At 50.9% G+C, this 11,407-nt stretch overlaps 1 protein-coding gene across 1 annotated transcript; it reads right to left on the reverse strand.

Annotated features, from left to right (window-relative positions):
- Positions 1 to 2,045: 2,045 nt before the first annotated feature.
- On the reverse strand, positions 2,046 to 8,263 carry LOC123933469 (zinc-alpha-2-glycoprotein-like). The gene is made up of 4 exons (XM_045992660.1): positions 8,107 to 8,263; positions 5,697 to 5,957; positions 3,264 to 3,539; positions 2,046 to 2,621 (listed from the first exon to the last, which is right to left on the reverse strand). The coding sequence occupies exons 1-4, from the start codon at positions 8,180 to 8,182 to the stop codon at positions 2,299 to 2,301; spliced, it is 936 nt and encodes a 311-aa protein (XP_045848616.1). The 5' UTR covers positions 8,183 to 8,263; the 3' UTR covers positions 2,046 to 2,298.
- Between the last annotated feature and the right edge of the window lie 3,144 nt (positions 8,264 to 11,407).

Genomic DNA, 11,407 nt, shown 5'->3' on the forward strand with positions numbered 1-11,407 from the left:
TCTATGTTGGGATTAGTGATCATGGTGGTGGTCACGGGAGGAGGTAAGATGTGGGTTGAACCTTGACAGAGGATATTGTTTTAATAAGCAGAAGTGGGTAAACTCCACGCAGGGAGGGGAGGCACCCACTTGTTCTGCTTGGTCTTTATTAGAGTACCAAGCAGAAAATAAATAATATAGAATTCTTGAGTGAATGCACAATACATGAGCAAAGGAAATGGAGAACTCTAAATGTATCTGTTTGTCATGTTCTAGTGACAAGCCAGGTTGAAAGGCAGCGTTCAGCCAAATTGCAGAGGACCTTAACAGCGACTACGATTAAGTCCTGTATCCTGGTGACATCTCCTGCGTAAACCCGAGCCCTCCATCCTTACAGTCTAGCTGGTGAACTGTCTCCAGAGGAATCTTCGAGAGAGACAAGGTAGTACTAAGTGACTGAGGAATGGCCAAGGAGAGAGTTTGTGGCGATGAGGTCCTCCTGGGGTGGGGCATCTTCAAAGAGCACCTGAACTTGGTCCTGCCTGCAGGAGAATCTGTTGCTGGTTCTCTCTCTCTCTCTCTTTTAAGATTTTATTTATTTATTTGACAGACTGAGAGAGATCACAAGTAGGCAGAGAGGAAGGCAGAGGGGGAGGGGGAAGCAGGCTCCCTGCTGAGCAGAGAGCCCCATGCGGGGCTTGATCCCAGGACCCTGAGATCATGACCTGAGCTGAAGGCAGAGGCTTAACCCACTGAGCCACCCAGGCGCCCCCATTGGTGGTTCTCTGTTGGGCGGGCAGGAGGTGCTCATGAAAGGATCTACATTTGTTCCTCTAGGTCCCTCATCCTCCCTGATGATCCTGCCTGGAAATGCCCCAAATTCCACAGTCCAACCCCACCATCACTCATGTCCCTTGTCAGGTCCCTGTGGCCCTCCCCTCAGCCATCTCACGCCCCACTGGTCAGGAACAATCTTTTCTTTCTTCTTGGCAGCTGTCTTGGCAGCTTGTCTTCACTTCCTCCTCTGAAATCTGAATCCCTCCAGGAAACTTCTCTGGGTGTCTGAGTGGCTCTGGGTCCCTCTTCCCTTCCCCCACAGCTGGCCAGGACTGGGGTCTCTGCCCACCCCAACCCATCTCTCCTGCTGTGGTGGGGTGGGATCTCGCTTTCCAGTCTGCCTTAGCCTGGCCCGTTCCTGTGGACTTTGGGTTTCCTTATTGATCTGAAATTCTTCTCCCGTCACGTGGTTTTCTTTATCTGTTCATGGCTATATTTTCCCTTCTTGACTATGTGGATTGTTTTCCTCTGCAGCCTCTACTGTTCAAACAGGAGTTTTGTTTTTTTGTTTTTTGTTTCTTCCCATCCGGTTCCAGAGGAGAGGAATGTGGATTTCACACAGGCTGAGGAGATATTTCTTCGGCTTTGATTTCCGTACTGGGTCAAAGTATCAAAAATAACAAGACGAACCTTCACATTCAGGCTCTCAAGAAAGATTAAGGGTTGGCTCAGAGTTCTGGACGCTCGGGGTGATTTCCTTAAGGAGATCAGCTTGGAGGCCGGGGCCGGGGAGGGAAAGGGAAGGAAGTCTGCGTCACGCAAATGGGCTTCATAGAAAGGTCAGGTGTGGGAGCCCTGCTGTGTCTTTGGGGTTTTTAAACCTGTGGAGGGTGGTGGGTAACTGGGTTAAATAACCAAACCAAAACAAAAACACACTCAAGTGAATCTGGAAGGAAACCAATGAGCTATGGTCTGGGGAGTTTCCAAGGCCCAAAGGTGTGCGGAAGGTGGAGCCCCTGGAATGGAGGAGGGCTGCGTCTCAGGGAGGAGGCAAGTCTGGGCCACTGAGGCACAGAAGAGACGTGGGTTTGTGTTAAAGAGGGTCTACGACCTCACAACAGAGGAGATGTCCCCAGTGGGCTCTTGAACAAGGCCTGAGGGCCCAGCTGATCCATGCCATGCACAGAGGGACCCTCCTCCCCCACCCCCCCACCCCCGCCAGGGCAGGATGCTTTGAGTGGATACAAGAATTTCAGATGAATGAAGGCTTAGGAAAACAGGACGAAGGGTCATATCTACTCCCATTTTTATATCATGTCCATTTAAAAACACCTTTCTACACTGGGTGCTAGGCAAGGGGATTACTGGGGATTTGATTCGATTAGATCAGACAGATCAGATCATGGGGCTTTGTAAGTCAGTTCAGCCCAGAGTCAGCTCAGGGGCCGGTACTGGAGTCTTCCCTCCTCCGAGTGTCTGAACTCACCACCGGACCCCTAGCTCGGACCCCTAGCTCGTCTCTCCTGCTGTGAGGTGGGGTGGCTACTGTCCCCGGGGGCCCTCGGAGCCGTCAGCCCTCCCTCTGGGCCACACCACAGTGAGGGGCTGGGCCAGGCTGCTGTGCTTCACACGGCAGGAGTAGGAATCCGGGGTCCCGTCCTGCGGGGAAGCTGACATTACCACCCAGGACTGGTAAGTGCTGTTTCCGCTGGGAAGCACGTCTCCCCCCGACTCAGTCTGCTGTGTATCGTCCCCCTGAATCCAGTGCAGCTCAGTTTCTCGTGGGTAGAAGCCATCAGCCCGGCACTTGAGTGTCTGAGTTTCTCCTGGGGTCCCGTGACTGGTAATGGACACGGAGGGGGGATCTGTGGAGGGACAGAGCGTGGATAGCAAGAGCCTGCTCTCGATGGCTCCCTGCTCCCTCCCCTCTCTGGGGGTCAGTGATGGGCAGAACTCCAAGCTCTGTGTCTGTCTCCCCAGGGAAACTTTGCGAAGATCAGGGAAGGCTGAGGGTTCCCAGGAGCCTCCCCGTTGGATCGTGGAATGTGGAATGACCGCCGCCGCCCTTGGGCTCCCCGTCCCTCCACCGTCTATTGACATCTGATGGCAAGAAACTGTGACTACCCTCCCATACACTTTTCTGTTTATTCCCAAACATCTGAGTGAGCTTTGAGGTTCCCTCCTCCCCCAGTCTCAGCTCCATGCCTTAGTTCTGCCTGTGGCTCTATCCATTAGACCCCTCCCTGCTCTGTCCCACAGGACGCTCGTTCTCACTCCTTCCCAAACCCAAGGCTTGCGACAACCAGGCTGTGACAGGCAGGCATTTCCCACACCTGCCTGCATGCACAGCTCAGCCTGGAGGCATGTCCTAGAGACACCACCATGGGACTGGCCGGAGATGCCCCCCCCCCCCAACGCCCCCCCCCCCCCCACCGCACTCCCAGCCTGAGATCACCTCGGTCTTTCTCAGCTCAGCGTGCGGGAGCAGGACAGAGGAAGCGGGGTACCTTGTCGGTCCAGGTAGGTCTTGCCCTGTTGCAGGAACCTCCGTAGCATTGCCGGGCACTCCTCTTCCAGGTAGGCCTTGGCCCGCAGCACGTACACTTCTTCCGCCTCCCACTTCTGCTTGGTGATCAGAGCGGCGGGGTCCTGGGGGACCCAGGCTGGGATTTCTTTGTTGAACTCGATGAAGTTCCTTCCGTCATAGGCGTACCTCCAGAATGCTCCGCTGTTTTTGTCATTCCGGAGCTCACAGCCAAACATTCCCTGAAAGGTGTGAGACCCTGCACCCTCCCCAGCCACCCCCGCGGGAAGTTAGTCAGCTTGGCACGCACTGTGCTGCGTTTTAATAACTTTCCCTCCTACACAGTTTGCAGACACAACAGGAAGCAAGGTTTTGGAGATCGAAGCACGTGGTCCCTTTATTTTGGTGAATGGGTTATGACCGTCATAGAGCAGAAGAGGGAAAGGTGCTTTGGTTTGGTGTTTCAGGCCCCTCCGGGCTGAAATGCATCCTTCCTGGCAGGGAGGGTCAGGGAGACCAGACCACACACGGGGTTCCCAGCCCCCCCACCCCCTTCCTGCTGTCATCTCATTTAGTAAACTGCGAATACCCTGGGGGTTCTTAGGAACCGACAGAACCACACTGAAGTGCTATCTCCAAGTTAAACAGAAATTATCTGGAGTTTTATACAGATTACCAAATCTCTCCTTCTTTCCCTCTGTTCTAAGTGGAGCTGATGTCGCCACATGAGTAAACTCTTTCCTGGGGTTTGCTGTCCTCATCAGGAATCTCTGAGCCGCCTCTCTGCCCAGGGAGCCACAAGTCTTAGAACCTGGCCTCCTCTGGGAGGACCAGTGTGGACCCGATACCGATTAGCGCTGTGATTTCAAGTTCCCTGGGCTCAGACCGCAGATCTCTCTGAGCCCCGATCTGGCTTGAATGTGAGCGTTTAACCTCCCCCTGCTTTGGTCTCCTCAGCTTGCAAACAGCAGCGGCCACTGTACTGGTTCGGAGGGTTGCTGCGAGCGTTACCAGCATCAACACCCGTGCCCGGCACACAGTAGGTGCTCAGGAAATGCTCATGATTCTCTCGCACCCTCCGTTCCTCTCCTTACCAATAATGACTTGCTTCAGCATTTTTATTCCAGCCAATCAGATATCTGGTGGGGTCCTTCCCGGGCCCCTGTGCCTCACCCTCTCCTACTTCTGATGCACAGTGAGGGCCATTTTCCTTATCAGGCCTTCCCATTTCTTATCCTTCAGATTTGTGCATGGCTCTGGCCTCCTTTAGGACATTTTCAGATTCCACATAGCTTCTTAGGCATTTTTGTGCTCAGAAACCCATCTCTTGGGGAGCCTGGGTGGCTCAGTGGGTTAAAGCCTCTGCCTTCGGCTCAGGTCATGATCCCAGGGTCCTGGGATCGAGCCCCGCATTGGGCTCTCTGCTCAGTGGGGAGCCTGTTTCCTCCTCTCTCTCTCTCTCTCTCTGCCTGCCTCTCTGCCTACGTGTGATCTCTCTCTCCGTGTCAAATAAATAAATAAAATCTTTAAAAAAAAAAAAAAAGAAAGAAAGAAGCCCATCTCTCGACCCTCACCCTATGATGATTTAGCATCAAGAGTTCACCAGCCTGTGACTGACTGATTCAGGAGACCGGCGGTGGGGGGTGGGGGTGGGGGTGTCTCGGCTCCCTATCTTCCTCCTACCACAAGTCTGAGGCCTTCCAAGTCTGTTCCTTACAGACAGGGGGATCTTCAGGACTCCATGTAACTCTATCAGTGTGTGGTTCTGAAGTCAGTCCCTACTGAGCTCCCAGTATGGGCCACGTTTTGCGTGAGGCATTTTCTCTCAATCATTCAATATATTTCATTGGAGCGGGTTATTCGTGGCTGTCCCAGGTGATGGGACGATCAGGGAGACCAAGACCGACGAGGTTCTAGCCTTCATGGAATTTGCAGAGGTAAGTTTTATGGAATCCCTTGGAGGTTCCGGTTCACGGATTCAGACCAGGTAATTAAGAACATGTTCACTGTCAAACAGCTAGTGACTGGCTGGGCCACGATGTGAACCAGATTTGATTGACTCTAGGGTTAGCTCATTCCCTCGCTGACATCCCTAGGCAGAGGAGCCTGATGCCTTCTAAAGTAGGATCAGCCTCAAGCAGGTCAGGGGGTGGGGCAGAGAGGTGACACGTGCCTGGATGAGAGCTGACTCTGACGTCACTTCCTGGGAGACCCGAGACCTGGGAGTGAGGATGGGGATGGGATGGGGCAGGAGGAGAGCAGATGCGCTGTGGGGTTGGGGGCGATGCTGAGTGCCTGCGAATTTCTACCCTCGTCTCTGTTATTTTCATCCTGCTGACCCCTTTCCACTTACCCCTGCAGGGCTGCCCATTGAGCTAAGACACCCCCCCACCCCAGAAGTCCACTGTTCACTGACCTTCTTTGTCCTTGTAGTAGTCCATGATGTCCTTCAGGGTCACCATGAAGATCTCCTCCCTGGCCTTCTGAAGTTCACTCTCCTTCTTCCAGTCCTCTATTCCTTCCATCTGGCTCCATGGATACCGGGGTTTGGCCTTCCTGTCTTCACTGTCATAGTGAAAGAAATCCTGGTCATTGAGGTAGGCTGTGGCCTGGAAGCTGGGGAAGCCATCCCTGGGCCTGGAGAGCCCGGTGTAGAAGAAGCTCAGAGAGTAAGACCCTGAAAAAGAGAAGACTTTGAGGTGTGGGGTCCATGCAGGGGAGGTCCAACGTGGGGCAGCAGAGGGCCAGGAAGGGGGCCGTGGCCACTGGGCCCCTCTGGAGCCTCACTCAAATGAAAAGGGCCCTATGTCTATCCCGGGGATGGTACTTTAGACACCATTCTGTGTCTTCACTGCATTGTTTCTTCTTGACACATAAGAAGATAATATTTCTCAGCCTCCTTGTATATATGTTGGGATCATGCTATTGAGGTCTGGGGATGTGAGAGGGAATGATGTCTTTTTTCTGGTCTGAGGCCCTATGAACTATTCATTCTTTCATTCATTTATTTATTTTTAAGGATTTTATTTATATATTTGACAGAGCACAAGTAGGCAGAGAGGCAGGCAGAGGTGGGGGGAAAGCAGGCTCCCCACTGAGCAGAGAGCCCAGCATGGGGCTTGATCCCAGGACCCTGAGATTATGACCTGAACTGAAGGCAGATGCTTAACCGACTGAGCCACCCAGGTGCCCCTGTCTTTCTTTTTTTAAATGTGATGACTGTGGAGACCTCAGGATGAAAGCAGGAGTTCCAAGATGCAAAGAGGACATATTCCTGAGTCACCCCAGGGAAGACAGGAAAGTTGCTTTATCTGTATTCACTTTACATGAGCAAGAAATAAACATTTGTTAGGGTAAGCCACTAAAAAATTTGTTACTGGAGCATAACCTAGTCTAAGACATAGAATTCGAATGCATAGGAAGAATTTACCAGAAAACTCAGGAGATGACCTAGAATGGATTGGCACAGGGTAAGACCAGGATCTGGATCTCAGAATTCCCAGGGTTGCACTTTGAATTTTGGCAGGAACTTGGAGAGGGGGGAGTATTTCCAATAATTAATTTGTGATACAGTTCACATTGGTATTAATAATGTTGGAGGTCATATGGCAGATTCCTAGATCAAGTGCTGAAATTATTCCTGGTAACTAGTTTCTAAATGTGATTAACTTTAGACCTTGTGTAAAGCAAATTACCCTTTACAGTGGGTGGGCCTCATCTAATCAGTTGAAGGCCACAAGAAAGAAGCCCAGTTCCCCAAAGAAGAATTCTGCCTTTCTGCCTTCAGATTGCCTTTGGACTCAAGGCAACAACACTGACTCTTCTCCACATCTCCAGCCTGCAGATTTCAATCGTGCTGGCCAGTTCCTTAAAATCAATCTCTTTTTCTATATACATCCTCGTTGTTCTGTTTCTCTAAGAACCCTGACTAATACAGATTTTGGTGTAGGATGCGATTAACATTTTATTTTGTTTTTAATTTTTTAAAAAGATTTTATTTATTTATTAGACCCACAGAGAGAGATCACAAGTAGGCAGAGAGGCAGGCAGAGAGAGAGGGGGAAGCAGGCTCGCCGCTGAGCAAAGAGCCCAATGCGGGACTCGATCCCAGGACCCTGGGATCATGACCCGAGCCGAAGGCAGAGGCTTTAACCCACTGAGCCACCCAGCCGCCCCATTGATTAACATTTTAAAATAAAACATATATTCTCATAGTTTTTAAGTGTCATAAATTTCAAACATGCACAGTTTACTTTCCATTTCTTCATCCTGAAATTGGTGGCCGAGAAACAGCCTCATTTTCCTATTCTAGTGTTGACTCTGGTGCTTCCCAGATTCCAGCTGGCTTCTTTCCCCCAACTTGCCTTCAGGGCTAATGGGTAGCACTGTGGTCTGATGGCAGGGGGGAGGGGACAGATTTCCTTCTACAGCCCTCCAGTTAACCTGCCTTCACATCTGCCACTGAGGGTTGTTCCCTCTTTCTCTACGAGCCAGACAGACTCATCCAGCCACTGGAAGAAAGAAGGAACAGGATGTTCTACTTGTGTGGCTCCTGCACCGTCCTGGCTGTGTGACCCTGGACAGGTCACTTCACCTCTGTGGTCTCGGTTTTGTTCATTTGTAAGCTAAGGGTTTTAGCTTCTGATTCTCTAAGGCCTCATTTAGCATGAGTCCAGAGGCTCCCTCAATCCTTCTTGAAGTTTGGGAGCTGAGTTAGGTGGCAGCCTGGGAACCTCTTCCCACAGTATCCCTGGGAATCTCCGCTGCACTAGAGGCCCTTTTCCAGCCCATCTGTCCCTCAGAGCCACCCTGGTTTCCTTACTCACCAGCTTGGGTTTCCTGAGGGACTGCAGGCCCCAGAAGGAGTAGCAGGGACAGCAGGACAGACACCATTGTGTCCATGGTGCCTGACCAGAAGGTTCTGGACTGCCCTGGTGGTAGAGCTCGGAGCAGACTACTTGGAAATAAAGCCAGGTGTAGTTACGGGAATGGTCGGGCTGTGAGCCCAGCCTGGGAAAGGTGACTTCACAGCCAATGGGCCTGCAGGACAGGCTCCTCCTCTGACAGTGACAGAGAAGGGTGCACAAGCCACCCTGGGCAGAGGTGGCCCTCAGCCAGTTCACGGAGGGTGTGTAGACTGAGAGCCACAACTCAGCTGTCTGCAGGTTGGGACTTTGTGCACCTGCGGGTGACCGAATGTAAGTGGATGAGGGAGGAGAGAAGGGGGGGCTGTTAAGTGGCAGATGCCTGGGGTGTGTGTTCCTTTCGTGGGGGGACTGGGGTGATGTCAGACGCCCTCTGGAAAAGCTCTGCACATGGCCAGAGCCCGGGCTTGGGCAGACCCCAGCTAGGGTGGGACCCCCTCTCTCTCACACCCTGCACACTGGAGTTCTGCACGGAGCACATTCACATCTCTGGCTCCCTCCCTTCCTTCCTTTTCCTTCTGTTTTCTTTTTTTAAAGACGATTTATTTATTTATTTGAGAGAGAGAGAGTGTGTGTATACTTACACATGTGGGGAGGGGTGCAGGGAGAGCAAGAGGAAGAGAACCCCTAGCAGACCTGTAGCGGAGCACCAAGAGCCAGACATGGGGCTTGATCATACAACCCTGAGATCACGAAAGCAAGAGTGGGATGCTCAACCGACAGAGCCAACCAGGCGCCCCTGCCTCCCTGCAACCCCTTTCTATGCTTGGGGAATCCAGGGCTTTCCATCACGGAGGCAGAAGTAGCCCGATTCCCCTTTGGGCTCGGTCCAGCAGACGCTGGTGCCCTGGACGCTGAGGCTGGTAACAGTGAAACAAAGAAGAAGGCAAGGTGGGCAGCTCTTTCTGGGGAGCTCAGCAGCGGCTGTCACTGCTGTGTCCTGGGAGCCGCGGGGCTATAAGCTGTAGGGGTTCCCACGTCCGGTGAGGGGGTGTCATTTGCCATACAGCTGGCAGCAGTGGGTGTTCATAGGACTTGCTCTGTGGCGTGATTTTCCCCTGCGCTTCTCCCGCCTAACTCTGAGCCAGGGTTTTCCGGTCTCTCCGTTGATTCTGAGAGCTAACCGATAAATCTGTTTATTTTCTGCTTCAAGTCAGAATTAGATTCTGTTTCAGCAACTGGGGATCCTGACTGATAATGAAATTGGGACAGGGAGATGGAGGGAGGGTAACTGGACTTGACCATGGGGCTGGACTGCGGCTGAATAAAGACACGATCCAGATGTTTCCGGAACTTTCTTGCAGGCTGTGGTTTTACTCTGCGGAGGGCTAACCACCTGACTGAGTTATCTCTTGTGGTCGGCCAGAGGGAAATGCTCACTGAAGGCAATATTTTAGGTCCTAAGCAGCTGCTACCATAGGACAGTGCGAAGGGCTTAAGGAAATCAGGGGCCAAAGCCTGGGAAGGTAGAGTCCAGAAGTGTTGGAGAGCTTGAAGAAAAAGAGTGTAGATTCAGAAGCAGGAATTACTGACTTCAAGCACAGCCTGAAAATCAGGCAATTTTCTATGACAGTGTGGAGAGAATCTTTTGTCTTTTGCAATGGCAAGGATGAAACAGGCGAAAAGCCAATACTGATTAATGATTAGAACCGAACTAAAGAAGATCAGGTTGCATAACCTAATTACAAAATTTATTTATCTGACAGAGAGAGAGAGAGTGCACAAGTAGGCAGAATGGCAGGCAGAGTGGGAGGGAGAAGCAGGCTCCCCGTTGAGCAGGGAGTCAGATGCGGGACTTAATCCCAGGGTCCTGGGATCATGACCTGAGCTGAAGGCAGACGCTTAACCAGCTGAGCCACTGAGGCACCCCGAAAACCTAATAAATCTAATAACCAAGAGGGGTTAGGACTTTCCTGCTGCTCCCCTATGATGGATGCCAATAAGACATTATTAGAGAAGGAACTCAAATCTGGAAGTCAGGAAGAAGGCAGCATGGGAGATGTTGTGGTTGAACAGGACATGGAACAGGATACATATATATATACATATTTTAAAATTTTTATTTGAATTATTTATTTAAATATTTTAAATATTATTTAAATTTTATTTTTAGGGGCACCTGGGTGGCTCAGTCAGTTGTGCTCAATTAAGTGTCCAGTTCTTGGTTCAGCTCAGGGTTTTGAGTTCAAGGTCCAGGTTGGGCTCCACACTGGGCATGGAGACTACTTAAAAAATATTATTTTAAAGTAGTCTCTACACCCAATACAGGGCTCGAACTCACAGCCCCAGAATCCCGAGTTGCATGCTCCATCGACTGAGTCAGCGAGGTGCCTCAGAAATGCCAAATTCTGTTGGTGGATAAAGGACAAATTGTGTAAGGACAGGGCTGGTGTCTGTCATGTTCGTTTTTCTGTCCCTAGTGCTTGGCCCATTGCTTGACAGAGAGAAGACAATCAAATAACACTTACAAAAATAGATCAGTGGATACATGAGCAAAGACAAAGAGATGTTGCTGGACCTATGTGAGGGTCACTAAGGCCAATTTGGTGCAAACTGGGCTCATGAGGATTGAAGGGTTGGGAAGGTGGGATGCCAAATTCAAAAAGGAGGATGGAATCAGGTTCTGGAGGGCCCCCATCCAACGAGTATCCAATACCATCCAACGAATGAGTCACGTCCTACTCCTGCGTCTTGTCCGTAACAGCCCGTGGGCTCTGCATATCCCACCCTCTCACTCAGTGGTTCTTGGCCTTTTCTTTCATCTCCTCCCTTGCCAGTTAACCTCAAGATAATTTTATTTTTTTAATTTAAAACTTTATTTTCTTTCAAGATAATTTTTTCTTTTTTTTAAGTAGTCTCCACACCCAGCATGGAGCCCAGCGCAGGGCTTGAACTCAAGACCCTGGGATTAAGACCTGAGCCAAAATCAAGAGTCAGATTCTTAACTGACCAAGCCACCCAGGTGCCCCCCAAGATAATTTTAAATGCATAAAATAAAATACGGAGGATATGAAGGAAGCCAATTACATGGAAACACAGGTCTTCCCATGTACACTGGGGGCTGATGGGCTATTTGCAGAGTGGTCCCCCAATATAGAGCAATATGCAATTCCAAAGTGGCTGAGGAATTGCTAAGAAGAAGACAGTTTGTGGCAATGAGTTCCTCTTGGGGTGGGGTGTTCTCAGAGCCCACTTGAACTTG

The sequence above is a fragment of the Meles meles genome, chromosome 21 (genome assembly GCF_922984935.1).
Source record: "Meles meles chromosome 21, mMelMel3.1 paternal haplotype, whole genome shotgun sequence".
Taxonomy (NCBI): domain Eukaryota; kingdom Metazoa; phylum Chordata; class Mammalia; order Carnivora; family Mustelidae; genus Meles; species Meles meles.